General features: G+C 45.9%; 1 protein-coding gene across 4 annotated transcripts in view; it reads right to left on the minus strand.

The window, feature by feature from the left end:
* The window catches only part of CCDC171 (coiled-coil domain containing 171), a 222,477-nt gene that overhangs the window by 29,741 nt on the left and 177,913 nt on the right, over positions 1-14,823 (minus strand). For all 4 annotated transcript variants that reach the window (XM_075316539.1, XM_075316545.1, XM_075316534.1 and 1 more), the window contains exons 20-22: positions 10,346-10,510; positions 2,764-2,909; positions 2,472-2,526 (exon numbers count right to left, since the gene is read on the minus strand). In XM_075316539.1, the coding sequence (XP_075172654.1) occupies positions 2,472-2,526; positions 2,764-2,909; positions 10,346-10,510 (366 nt within the window). The remainder of the gene's footprint in view (positions 1-2,471; positions 2,527-2,763; positions 2,910-10,345; positions 10,511-14,823) is intronic.

The raw sequence follows: 14,823 nt of genomic DNA on the forward strand, positions 1-14,823 counted from the left end.
GCAGGGCTGAATTCTCGGTTTTAACTCTTGCAGCATGCTGTCTTCAGGTTACATTGCAGAAACCTGCTGAGAGAAACCCTTTAATCATTTACAGTTTCCTTTGATACAGAAGTACAATGTATGAGTAAAAATCCAATGCTATACTGTCGCTCAGTATGGCAGACAATTTTGTTTCTCGCACCTAGCAGATTTTGTAGTGAAATTGCAGCATGTTAAGATTTTTTCCACAGATTCTGTCAGTGAAAAAAAATTGACTAATGTATTTGGCGCCTCCATTTATTCCAGATTAAAAAAGTGTGTTGCCAATATTTAAAATATACATTTATTGGTTAAAACTCCATGATAGTAAAAACATAAAAAAATCATGCTGACAAAAATACAACGCGTTTCATCTATCTAAGAAGAGTTTATCAGTTAAATAAAAAGTGCAAAGTTTTTGCACCATTTGCCCTCTATAGCCATTGAGTTGCCGTGTATTACTAGCAGCTCAATGAGTTAACTGAGGATCGGTCAGTCAGCTTTTTACCACAGTCTGACTGGAAGTTGGTAACTCTTATCTGTGGCTATAAATCAGAAGAGAAGAACTGATAAAAAAGGACAGTTCACATCAAAGTCAAATGTGCAGGGAAACAAAGACCCCGTAGAAGCAAAATGGTTCAAAATATTTCATGGGAACCAAATGCAAAAACTTAATTTTAGCTCCATTAGTTACTCCTCAATCTGTACCAAGGGTCGGATCCACAACAATATAACAGTGATGGCCAAACCTAAGGAAAGTCCCAGAACACTCATTTACACTCATTGGGTGTGAAAGGATAAAAAGACACATTTTACATTTATGGCTTTGTAAAGGGAAATACAAAACAACACGCAGCTAAATTAGCTATGATTACTTCATTCTCTAGAATAAAATGTGTAGCCATGTCTTGTGTGCATCTGTGTGACACGGGTATTATTTTATCAACTGGTTTTATCACTCTTCAAGTTCTCCAGGAGCCTACAGGTGTTGCTGTTTTAAAAGATATGGAAACTTGTATATTTGGCTAAAAATCATTTTTGTATTTGTGTTTCATTAAAAATGTTGCATATTTTTCCTTCTAAAGCTTCTCTGTTACACTTTCTATTGGTATCTGAATGAGTTAACTAGGAGTCTGTTAGTGAGCTCGTTCAGATGTGAAGTTTGTAAAGCTTTAAAGGGAACCTGTCACCAGATTTGGGGTCTATAAGCTGCGGCCACCACCACCAGGCTCTTATATACAGCTTTCTAACATTCTGTATATAAGAGCCCAGGCCGCTGTGTACAACATAAAAATCACTTTATAATACTCACCTAAGGGGCATGCTCCGTTCTCTGGATCCAGTGCCTCCTCTTTCGGCCATCTTCGTCCTTCTTCTGAAGCTGGTTGCATGACCCATCCTATGTCATGCACACTACCCGGCATTCAGTTCCTGCGCAGGCACACGTTAATCTTCCCTGAGCAGAGCAGATCACAGTATTGTAGTGCGCCTGAGCAGGACCTCAATGCCGGCGAGTGTGGATGACTTAGTACGCGTCATGCACCCCGGCTTCTGAAGGAGGACAAAGATGGCCAAAAGAGGAGGCGCTGGTACCGGAGAACGGAGAAACCCATCCGACCTTCTGCACTGCACCGCCCCTTAGGTGAGTATTATAAAGTGATTTTTATGTTCTCACAGTGGCCTGGGCTCTTATATACAGCATGTTAGAATGCTGTATATAAGAGCCCGCTGGTGGTTGCCGCAGCTTATAGGCCCCGAATCTGCTGACAGGTTCCCTTTAAAGTTAGGTTCCTACAATGAGTTTCAGGCTGGTGTCACATTAGTGTATGGCATTGGATGCGATATGCTAATGACACTTGTCTGAGGCTCTGCTGCGAGTGTGACCGAGTGTCATTCACTGTGATCTGGCTCTCTCGCATGCAAAAATTGGAGCACAGGTGCAGAGAAGGAGAGATTACTGTCTCCATCTTCTCCATTGTCTGCCTCTGTGTATATCGGACTGCACTCGGATGTCATCAGGCCAATGTTTCACTCACACCCAGAGACCGGTACGGGTGCATGTGATCCGAGATACGCTGCCAACCACATAGTTATATGCTTTACATGTAATGTCAATATGTCAACACAAAAACTTCATCATTAAATGGTAACCAAATACTCTTCCTTGGAACATAGCCTCAGCATCAGTAAAAAAAGACAGTGGACATGAGATTTCTAAAAAAAATACCATCCACTTTGCTGGAACTGTTAGACGCTGTGTTTTGTGAGCAGCGAAAATACACAATGTCAAAATCTCATCGGGACTTGATTTTCTTATACGGAGCTCCTCTCAGCTGATTTATGAATACATGAAGTTCAGCTCTCCTTTGATGTGGTAAAAATGACCCAAAGATGTCAATATTCTTTAAGTCTTAAGATGTGGATCATCACTTATAGAATACGGGAGTTCTTACCTTCTGAAATGTTACTGCTACTGATTTCATGTAATCGGTCAGGACTTCCTTTTCTCTGTAAAATGAATAGTAGTAAAGTTATGTTGGCATCATTCATACGACCTTCTGATAAATTAGTAATTGAGGTGGCAGTAAGTGAGGAATAACTAGGTGGAATGATGCCCGGCTTGCCTCCGAGGCACTTCCAGCTTATTTTTAATATGCAATATGGAAAACCTAAGCAATTTATATTTTCTGCACATGGTATCGCGTTCTGTGCGTACAACTTGTCTGCTTCCGAGTACTATCCTACCGAGCTGCTGAGCGCAGGGCCACCTCTGCACTAGAGATGCTCTCTTCCAGTAGACGCTTGTCCCGTTCCAGTTTGGTCAGCTGTCTGTCCTGCTGACGCACAAGTTGATCTTTTTTACGCAGCTCCAGTTTCATCTCAGAAAGACTCTGTAAGCCGCAGAGAGGAGATAAACACTGTTACTTGTCAAAGATACAGCAATGTACGCCAAAAGCTACAGAAGAAAAGCTGAGATCTTGGGCATTTTTCACAGGGACTCAGAAAACCCTACACTTATGGTTTGCAACTTCACAAAGCTTCATTTATTTTAGAAGAATATTAAAATACATATTTATTAATTATCCATGGGGCAGATAAGCGGCGATAACCAGATCCTAGAGAAGTATTGACAACGTCAATGCCTCTGATCAATGAGCACCATGTATCCAGAGAAATAGAAGACAGAAGTGGTAATAAACGCTTCAGTCTTCTTCCCACAATGCTCGGCATGTCTCTTACTAGATAGTAAGAGCAGGTGGTTTTACCTTGTTCTGAGAATTTACAATCATGAGGGATTAAAGCTTTTACAGGCTGAATGCATCATGTCAATACCATAGTTAAAGGGAACCTGTCAGGTGCAATATGTACCCAGAGCCACGAGCAGTTGTGGTGCATATTGCTAATCTCTGCCTAACCGTCCCTGTATACACTTCAAAAAAGGTCCGTGGAGCCTCTGTTAGGAGTCTCAACACGGAAAATAGCCAGATACAGTTAGGTCCAGAAATATTTGGACAGTGACACAAGTTTTGTTATTTTAGCTGTTTACAAAAACATGTTCAGAAATACAATTATATATATAATATGGGCTGAAAGTGCACACTCCCAGCTGCAATATGAGAGTTTTCACATCCAAATCGGAGAAAGGGTTTAGGAATCATAGCTCTGTAATGCATAGCCTCCTCTTTTTCAAGGGACCAAAAGTAATTGGACAAGGGACTCTAAGGGCTGCAATTAACTCTGAAGGCGTCTCCCTCATTAACCTGTAATCAATGAAGTAGTTAAAAGGTCTGGGGTTGATTACAGGTGTGTGGTTTTGCATTTAGAAGCTGTTGCTGTGACCAGACAACATGCGGTCTAAGGAACTCACAATTGAGGTGAAGCAGAACATCCTGAGGCTGAAAAAAAAGAAAAAATCCATCAGAGAGATAGCAGACATGCTTGGAGTAGCAAAATCAACAGTCGGGTACATTCTGAGAAAAAAGGAATTGACTGGTGAGCTTGGGAACTCAAAAAGACCTGGGCGTCCACGGATGACAACAGTGGTGGATGATCGCCGCATACTTTCTTTGGTGAAGAAGAACCCGTTCACAACATTAACTGAAGTCCAGAACACTCTCAGTGAAGTAGGTGTATCTGTCTCTAAGTCAACAGTAAAGAGAAGACTCCATGAAAGTAAATACAAAGGGTTCACATCTAGATGCAAACCATTCATCAATTCCAAAAATAGACAGGCCAGAGTTAAATTTGCTGAAAAACACCTCATGAAGCCAGCTCAGTTCTGGAAAAGTATTCTATGGACAGATGAGACAAAGATCAACCTGTACCAGAATGATGGGAAGAAAAAAGTTTGGAGAAGAAAGGGAACGGCACATGATCCAAGTCACACCACATCCTCTGTAAAACATGGTGGAGGCAATGTGATGGCATGGGCATGCATGGCTTTCAATGGCACTGGGTCACTTGTGTTTATTGATGACATAACAGCAGACAAGAGTAGCCGGATGAATTCTGAAGTGTACCGGGATATACTTTCAGCCCAGATTCAGCCAAATGCCGCAAAGTTGATCGGACGGCGCTTCATAGTACAGATGGACAATGACCCCAAGCATACAGCCAAAGCTACCCAGGAGTTCATGAGGGCAAAAAAGTGGAACCTTCTGCAATGGCCAAGTCAATCACCAGATCTTAACCCAATTGAGCATGCATTTCACTTGCTCAAATCCAGACTTAAGACGGAAAGACCCACAAACAAGCAAGACCTGAAGGCTGCGGCTGTAAAGGCCTGGCAAAGCATTAAGAAGGAGGAAACCCAGCGTTTGGTGATGTCCATGGGTTCCAGACTTAAGGCAGTGATTGCCTCCAAAGGATTCACAACAAAATATTGAAAATAAAAATATTTTGTTTGGGTTTGGTTTATTTGTCCAATTACTTTTGACCTCCTAAAATGTGGAGTGTTTGTAAAGAAATGTGTACAATTCCTACAATTTCTATCAGATATTTTTGTTCAAACCTTCAAATTAAACGTTACAATCTGCACTTGAATTCTGTTGTAGAGGTTTCATTTCAAATCCAATGTGGTGGCATGGAGAGCCCAACTCGCGAAAATTATGTCACTGTCCAAATATTTCTGTACCTAACTGTATCCCTCCGGGAAAAACCTAGCCAAGGAGTGGCTCTTTTTAGGAGACCACCATAACCACCATAATAAGTGGCCCTTTTAGTCAATATCCAGCTCTTGACGAGTTTAACCCCTTCACCCCCGGCCACTAAAACACCCTAATGACCGGGCCATTTTTTGCAATTCTGACCAGTGTCACTTTGACAGGTTATAACTCTGGAACGCTTCAACGGATCCTGGCGATTCTGACATTGTTTTTTCGTGACATATTGTACTTCATGTCAGTGGTAAATTTAGGCCGATATTTTTTGCGTTTATTTGTGAAAATTTAGGAAATTTTGCAAAAATTTTGAAAATTTCGCAATTTTCAAATTTTGAAAATTTATGCCTATAAATCTGAGAAATATGTCACACAAAATAGTTACTAAATAACATTTCCCACATGTCTACTTTACATCAGCGCAATTTTCGAAACAAAATTTTTTTCCGTTAGAAAGTTAGAAGGGGTCAAAGTTCATCAGCAATTTCTCATTTTTCCAACAAAATTTACAAACGAATTTTTTTTAGGGACCATACCACATTTGAGGTGACTTTGAGAGGCCGAGGTGACAGAAAATACCCAAAAGTGACCCCATTCTAAAATCTGCACCCCTCACTCTGCTCAAAACCACATCCAAGAAGTTTATTAACCCTTTAGGTGCTTCACAGCAACCAAAGCAATGTGGAAGGAAAAAATGAAAATTTTACTTTTTAACACAAAAATGTTACTTTAGCCATAAAATTTTAAATTTTCACAAGGGAGAAAAGAGAAAGTGCACCCTACAATTTATTGTGCATTTTCTCCTGAGTACGCTGATATGTGGTAAAAATCAATTGTTTGGGTGCACGGCAGAGTTCGAAAGGGAAGGAGCGCCATTTGAATTTTTGAACACAAAATTAGCTGCACTCATTAGCAGACGCCATGTCGGGTTTGAAGACCCCCTGAGGTGCCTAAACAATTGAGCTACCCCACAAGTGACCCCATTTTGGAAACTAGAGCCCTCAAATAATTTTTCTAGATGTTTGGTGAGCACTTTGAACCTCTGGGGGCTTCACAGAAGTTTATAACGTTGAGCCGTGAAAAGAAAAAATATTTTTTTTTACCACAAAACTGTTGCTTCAACTAGGTAGCTTTTTTTTTCACAAGGGTATCAGGAAAAAATGCACCATAAAATGTATTGTGCATTTTCTCCTGAGTACGCAGATACCCCATATGTGGTGGAAATCAAATGTTTGGGCACACGGCAGGGCTCGGAAGGCAAGGAGCGCCATTTGAATTTTTGACTGCAAAATTAGCTGCACTCATTAGCGGATGCCATGTTGGGTTTGAAGACCCCCTGAGGTGCCTAAACAATGGAGCTACCTCAAAAGTGACCCCATTTTGGAAACTAGAGCCCTCAAATAATTTTTCTAGATGTTTGGTGAGCACTTTGAACCCCTGGGGGCTTCACAGAAGTTTATAACGTTGAGCCGTGAAAAGAAAAAAATAAAATTGTTATCACTAAACTGTTGCTTCAACTAGGTAGCTTTTTTTTCACAAGGGTATCAGGAAAAAATGCACCATGAAATTTATAGTGCAGTTTTTCCTGAGTACGACGATATCCCATATGTGGTGGAAAGTAATTGTTTGGGCGCATGGCGGGGCTCAGAAGAGAAAGAGCACCATTTGACAGCGAAATTGGTTGGAATCATTAGCTGACGTAATGTTGCATTTGGAGACCCCCCTGAGGTGCCTAAACAATGGAGCTCCCCCACAAGTGACCCCATTTTGGAAACTAGACCCCTCAAGGAATTTATCTAGATGTTTAGCGAGCCCCAAGGGGCTCCACACAAGTTGATAATGTTGAGCCACGAATACAATTTTTTTTTCACCGCAAAACTGTTACTTGAACCACGTAGCTTTTTTTTTCACAAGGGTATCAGGAAAAAATGTACCATAAAACGTATTGTGCAATTTCTCCTGAGTACGACGATACCTCATATGTGGTGGAAAGTAATTGTTTGGGCGCATGGCAGGGCTCAGAAGAGAAAGCGTACCATTTGACAGCAAAATTGGTTGGAATCATTAGCGGACGCCATGTCATGTTTGGAGACCCCCTATGGTGCCTAAACAGTGGAGCTCCCTCACAAGTGACTCCATCCCCTCAAGGAAATTATCTAGATGTTTGGTGAGCCCCTTGCACCCCCAGGGGCTCCACAGAAGTTGATAACGTTGAACCGTGAAATTTTTTTTTTTTTTTTTTACCACAAAATTTTTGCATCAACCAGGTAGCTTTCTTTTTCTTTTACAACGGTATCAGGAAAAACTGCACCATAAAACGTCTTGTGCAATTTTTCCTGAGTACGCAGATACCTCATATGTGGTGGAAATAAATTGTTTGGGCGTATGGTGGGGCTCAGAAGAGAAGGAACGCCATTTGACTTTTCAAACGCACAGACGCGGTGCACTGATCGACCGCTGCAGGACGCACATTCGGATGAGATACAAAAAACGTCGGTGATACGGAAAAAAAGAAAAAGTCACGCCAAAAATTGACCATGGATGCAGATCCACTATCTGCCTCCCTGATCAGCGCTCGGCGGGACGCACGGACAGATGCGATACAAAAAGCGTCGCGGATACGGAAAAAAGTCACGCCAAAAATTGAGCAGGGATGCAGATTTGTTATGTGCATCCCTGATCAGCGCTTGGCGGGACGCACGGATGGATGCGATACAAAAAGCGTCGCGGATACAGAAAAAAGTCACGCCAAAAATTGAGCAGGGATGCAGATCCGCTATCTGAATCCCTGATCAGCGCTCGGCGAGACGCACGGATGGATGCGATACAAAAAGCGTCGCGGATACGGAAAAAGTCACGCCAAAAATTGAGCAGGGATGCAGATACGCTATCTGCATCCCTGATCAGCGCTCGGCGGGATGCACGGACGGATGCGATACAAAAAGCGTTGGGGATACGAAAAAAAGTCACGCCAAAAATTGAGCAGGGATGCAGATCCGTTATCTGCATCCCTGATCAGCGCTCGGCGGGACGCACGGACAGATGAGATACAAAAAGCGTCGGGGATACGGAAAAAAGTCACGCCAAAAATTGAGCAGGGATGCAGATCTGTTATCTGCATCCCTGATCAGCAATTGGCGGGACGCACGGACAGATGCGATACAAAACGCGTTGGGGATACGGAAAAAAAAAAAGTCACGCCAAAAATTGACCATGGATGCAGATCCACTATCTGCATTCGTGATCAGTGCTCGGCGGGACGCACTGACAGATGAGGTGTAAAAATGGACAGGATACAGGGAAAAAAAAAAAGTTATACTCACAGTACCCAGAGGAGTAGCAGGAGGAACAGAATGCAAGCGAGATAGACAGCTGTACAGGAGCCGCAGGCAGGACGTTGGACAGATCAGCAGAAGACCCAGGAAGAAGGACCCAGAGATGGAGGCAGATGTGATCGGGCCAGTGAAGAAATCGGACGACCCGGTGAAGGCAGGTAAGGGGACGTCAAGGGGAGAGGGGAGGGGGAGAGCAGAGGGGAGGGGGAGAGCAGAGGTGGGGCGGAAGAGCAGAGGGGGATACCGGAGAAGCAAGGAAAGAAGGAAGGAAGCAGAATAGAGATGACAGAGGAGGCAGGCAGATCGCAGGGGGAGCAGATCGGGATGTCGGGGGGCAGATCGGGGCGTGGGGGGGGGCAGATCGAGGGGGGCACGGGCAGGGGCCATAACGGGAGCGCGCAGGGGCCATAACGGGAGCGCGCAGGGGCCATAACGGGAGCGCGCACGGGCTGGAAGAAGAGTGCAATACTCACGTGGAGCAGGCAAGAAGACGGTGACATTAGCGGCGGCAGCGGTGGCGTGGTACCACAAGTACCAGCCACTCCACGCTGCAGACATGTTGGGGGAGGGTCCCCAGACCAGCACAGGCCTGGGGAGGGCGGCCACCTGCAGATCAGACCTCCCCACTGCACACTGATTGGAGCGATTGCGTGTCATAGCACGATCGCTCCAATCAGTGCTGCAGGGGCTGGGGGCGGCATGTTTGAGATCCACCTATGATCTGCTGTAGCTGCTACAATAGATCATAGCCGGATCTCATAGTATCGCACTAATTCGGGCATTATTTTTGCCGAAATCAGTGCGAATGTTGTGGTTGGCGGTTCAGATTTGAACAGCCAATTACAACGATCGTCGATGGGGGGTTGCGATGCCACCCCCCCTGGGGTCAAGCAAAGGTCCCCTGCTGTAAGAAACAGCAGGGGACATAATTTGAAAGCCGTTGCTATGGCCACGGCAATCAAATGAAGTTTAGGCAGTAAAATTAAGTCCCTGGTCGTTAAGTCACGTTAAAATAGGACGTAATTTTACTGCCCGCGGTCGTGAAGGGATTAAAGATATGACAAGGGAAATATCAAGGCCAGGTATCCATCCACAGACAGCTGTTTCGGGGTATTGCCCCTCATCAGTGTGAAGTAGGATTCTGGCTAGGTGGGAGCAATGCCTAGTAGACCAGCAAGACAAAACAATCACTGATCTCGGGGAGACCAGCCTGTATACACTAGCAAAGATAAGGGGATCTTTTGAAAAAGTATTTCTACTACCATATGCTAATGAGCGAGGGGACTAATCCTAAGGGGCATAATATTCCCCGACTAGCTGCCCTCTTAGCATTTAATACGCCCACAGGGGCGTACTAAAACGCTATTCAATGCAGCGTCACCGGCGGGCACTTCCGGTCATGCACAGTATGAAGCCGGGTGTACGCATCATGGCTTCAGTGAGGTCTACTGTGTATGACTGGAAGTGCCCAGCATTCAGAAGCGCGGTCACAGCGAACACAGGTACGTGCATCACCGCTTGTGACACTGCATTGAATAGCATGTAAGTACACCCTTGTGGGTGTGCTAACATGCTAAGAGGGCGCCTAGTAGACTAGAAGAGGGATATAATGCCCAAGGGACTAGTCCACGCACTCATTAGCATAAGATATAAGATCTTTAGAAATACTTTTTCCAAGACTTCTTTATCTATGCTAGTGTATACAGGGATGGTTAGGCAGGGAATAGCAATATACACACAGAACTGCCCGTGGTCCTGGGTGCTTATTACACCTGACAGGTTCTCTTTAAAGTGAACCTAGCACCCTGAGCACAGTCACAACAAAGCTCACACCTTATCCTTCTCGGCTTCCTCCTTGAAGTGTGCGTCCATCTTGCAATTAAGCTCCAGTAACTGCTGAGACTGCTCATTCAAGAGGACCTGGGCTTCTTGTTCTCGTAGTAATGCGCTGTTTAGCTCATCAAAAATACTCCTGTATGCCTCATAGGTTATCATTTTCTGGAAAACAAAACAAAAAAACAAACAAACAATCACCTAATATTGAAGTTATGTATAATATATAAAATCTAAAAGTATACTTTATAAATTAATAAAATCTACAATTATATTCTAACTTAACCCCATTTGTTCGAAGTTTATTTTGGCATTTTTGGAAAACCCTGTTCCCTTGGTGCAGTTTGCCTGACATACCCTCGTGGACTCCAGCGCTTACGCTGTGCCGCTGCTCCTGCTGTCTGTTAGTGTACGCAGCACTAAGGATACACCGACAGCGCTGCAGCCAAATGCTGAGCTCAGTGGCTTGTGCAGAGCCGTCCAGCTCAAGGATTGGCTGCAGCTCTGTCGACGTGATGTTAGCACTGTAAACAATAAGACACCGGGAGCAACGATGAAGACTGGACCCAGGGAGGGTGAGTAAAGCCCATTTGTTTGTTTAAAGGAAACCTGTCAGGTCAAAAAAGCGTTCTGACCTACAAGCAGCAGCCTGTGTGAGCTATTAACCTCTTCCTACCCATCCCTGAGTTGTTATACTGTGTAATATGAAAGTAATAAAATACGTTTATTACTTACATATTCCCTATGTAAATAGCATAGGTCTCTAGCCCTATGGGCATCTCATCGCCTTGTGGGCGTCTACATGCTTTCCATGGTATCACGTCCCTGTGGGCGTGATACTATGGATTTACATCAGTGACGTGACCGTCGCTACTTTAGAATCTCTTGCGTGCGCGCTTACCATTCTCGCCGCCTCATCCTGGTGTTTGCTGGTCGGTTTCTGACGCGCACTGCGCATGCTCAGAAGACTCCTGCGGTTCCGGTCATGCGCAGTGCGCGTCAGAAGCTGAGAAGCAAGTGCCAGGATGAGGCGGCGAGAAATGGTAAGCGCGCATGTGAGATTCTAAAGTAGTGACGGTCACGTCGCTGATGTAAATCCATGGTATCACACCCACAGTGGCATGATACCATGGAAAGCATGTACACACCCACGGGGAGATGAGACGCCCATGGGGCTAGAGACTGTCATTTACATAGGGAATATGAATGTAATAAAAGTTATTTTATTACTTTCATATTACACAATATAACAACACAGGGATGAGTAGGAAGGGGTTAATAGCTCACATAGGCTGCTGCTTGTAGGCCAGAACGCTTTCTTGACCTGACAGGTTCCCTTTAAAAAAAAAAACAGCTTTGGGACAGGGGTCTATTAAAATTGGAAAAACCCTTTAAGCACCACAGCAATTTTTTCATTTCTATTGCCATGATTTTCTTTATTTTTCTATTAATGTAAGGCCACGTTTCCACGATCAGCGTTACTAGCGCTTTTGATGCTGCGTATATTCCAAAACACTGTGTTTTACAGTACAAGCAAAGTAGATGGTGCGTTTATCCAAGCCGCAGCATGTCCATTTCTCTTGGGGAAACGCTCAGGTTTATGTACACCCAATGATGTCCATACCGGGAAGTTTCAAAAACAAAACAGCTTTATTTAAAGGCTGACACGCCAAACAGAGAAAAAAACGGATTTTTGTGTACTCACCCTAAAATTGTTTTCTCTTAGCCATCATTGGGGGACACAGGACCATGGGTGTTATGCTGCCTATCCATAGGAGGACACTAAGTAGATGCAAAAGCATAGCTCCTCCTCTGCAGTATACACCCCCTGGCCGGGCCAAGCAACCTCAGTTTTAGTACACAAGCAGTAGGAGAAAAAAAAAATAGTAAAAACTTATCTCAACGGAGGAATATGAGAAAAAAGAGTCATAACCAAATAAGTTACTGAGAGAACCAAGGCCCAACAGGGCAACAGGGTGGGTGCTGTGTCCCCCAATGATGGCTAAGAGAAAACGATTTTACGGTGAGTACACAAAAATCCGTTTTTCTCTGACGCGTCATTGGGGGACACAGGGCCATGGGACGTCCTAAAGCAGTCCATGGGTGGGAAAAAATAAAAGACAACACAACCCAAGGAATAGGAACCAGTCCCAGACAGTCTGGAGCGTCTACTGAGACTACTGCCGTTTGCAGAATTTTCCTACCCAGATTTGCCTCAGCTGAAACCTGGGTATGGACTCTGTAATGCTTTGAAAAAGTATGTAGGCTAGACCAGGTCGCAATCTTACACACCTGTTCCACTGAAGCCTGATGCCAAATGGCCCACGAAGCGCCAACTGCTCGCGTGGAATGAGCCCGCAGGCCACTAGGAATGGGCTTGAGTTGCAAGCGCTAGAGTTCCTGGATCGCAGAGCGAATCCAGCGAGTCAGAGTTGCCTTTGAAGCTGCCTGTCCCTTCTTAGGCCCCTCAGGAATGGCGAACAAAGAGTCAGTTTTCCTAAAGGGGGCTGTCCGGGATATGTAATATCTGAGAGCTCTGACGAGGTCTAACGAATGCAGAGACCTTTCCACCCTATGAACTGGGTGTGGACAAAAGGAAGTCAGAACAATGTCCTCGTTCAAATGAAACGGGGTAGGAACCTTTGGAAGGAAATCCGGAAGGGGGCGCAGAGCCACCTTGTCCTAGTGAAAGATCAGAAAAGGCTCGCGGCAAGAGAGTGCTGCCAGCTCCGAAACCCGTCTGATGGACGTAATTGCCACCAGGAATGTTACCTTCCAGGACAGAAGAGCAAGGGAGGATTCCTTGAGAGGTTCAAAGGGAGACCTCTGGAGACCATCCAGAACGAGACTGAGGTCCCATGGGTCCAGCGGCCGTTTGTACGGGGGAACTAGATGGGAAACGCCCTGGAGGAAGGTCTTGACTTGCGTTTTTTAGCCAGGCGGCATTGGTAGAAGATTGAAAGCGCTGAGATCTGCCCTTTAAGGGAACTGAGTGCCAACCCCGCTTGCAAGCCAGACTGCAGAAAGTCGAGAATTTTGGGGATGGCCAGAGGCATAGGTTGGACGTTAGTTTCCCTGCACCATGAAAAGAAGATTTTCCACGTACGGTGGTAAATGCGGGATGAAGCAGGCTTTCGGGCGCTGATCATGGTGGAGATAACCGCGGGGGAGAATCCCGCTCTTGTTAATACCCAGGTCTCAATGGCCATTCCGTCAGCTTCAGGGCTCTGGAGTTCTGATGGGAAATGGGCCCTTGGGTCAGTAAGTCTGGGATGTCTGGAAGGCACCACGGTACGTCTGCGAGCATTTGTACTAATTCGGCGTACCAGGCGCGCCTGGGCCAGTCCGATGCTATCAGTATCAACGGGACTCCCTCTGCCTTGATCTTCCTGATTACCCGCGGCAGCAGGGGTAGAGGTGGAAATATGTAAGGCAGGCGGAAGTGGTGCCAGGAGCAGACTAGAGCATCCGTGCCGATGGACTGCGGGTCGCGTGACCTGGCTATGAACGCGGGTACCTTTGCGTTCAACCTTGAGGCCATTATATCCACGTCTGGTGTGCCCCAGCGAGTGCAGATGTGTAGAAACACTTCTGGGTGGAGAGACCATTCTCCGGCGGCCAGGCCTTGACGACTTAGAAAGTCTGCTGCCCAGTTCTCTACCCTCGGTATGTGTACCGCTGATATCACTGACCCCGTCGATTCGGCCCAGCTGAGGATCTTGTGGGCCTCGAGATAAGCCGCTTTGCTGCGGGTGCCCCCCTGCCTTTTGATATAGCCTACAGCTGTCGCATTGTCCGATTGGACTCGAATCGGACGACCCGCTAGCAGAGGGCTGAACACCCTGAGCGCGAGGAAGATCGCGCGGATTTCCAGGATGTTTATGGGTAGGGAAGACTCCTGGGGCGTCCAACGTCCTTGAGTAGTGTGGTGCCGGGTACACTGCTCCCCAGCCTAGGAGGCTAGCGTCTGTGGTCAGGACCAGCCAGTTCACTGGGAGAAAAGATCTCCCCTTCGATAGGGATGAGGACCGAAGCCACCAGCGGAGTGCATACCTGACTGAAGGCGTCAGGTGAAGATGTTTGTCCAGGGAGAAGGGGCTCTTGTCCCAGGCAGCTAGAAGGGCTAGCTGCAGTGGGCGGAGGTGCAGTTGAGCAAAAGGTACTGGCTCCATAGCCGCCACTATCCTGCCGAGTACCTTCATGCTGAATCGAATGGAGCGAGACGGAGGACGTAGAAGGCAGCGTACCGCTTGTCGAAGAGCGATCGCCTTGTCCTGAGGGAGATAGATCAAGCCCCGACGAGTGTCCAGGGACATGCCCAGGAAGGTGATGGAACGACTACTCCCCTGGCGTGACGGACGCTCATGGCGGCTGCCATGACTTTGGTGAAGACCCTTGGTGCGGTGGCAAGGCCGAAGGGTAGGGCTACGAATTGAAAATGGGAGTCCTGAACTGCGAAGCGGAGGAACTTTTGGTGA

The sequence above is a fragment of the Anomaloglossus baeobatrachus genome, chromosome 1, assembly GCF_048569485.1.
Source record: "Anomaloglossus baeobatrachus isolate aAnoBae1 chromosome 1, aAnoBae1.hap1, whole genome shotgun sequence".
NCBI classification, from domain to species: domain Eukaryota; kingdom Metazoa; phylum Chordata; class Amphibia; order Anura; family Aromobatidae; genus Anomaloglossus; species Anomaloglossus baeobatrachus.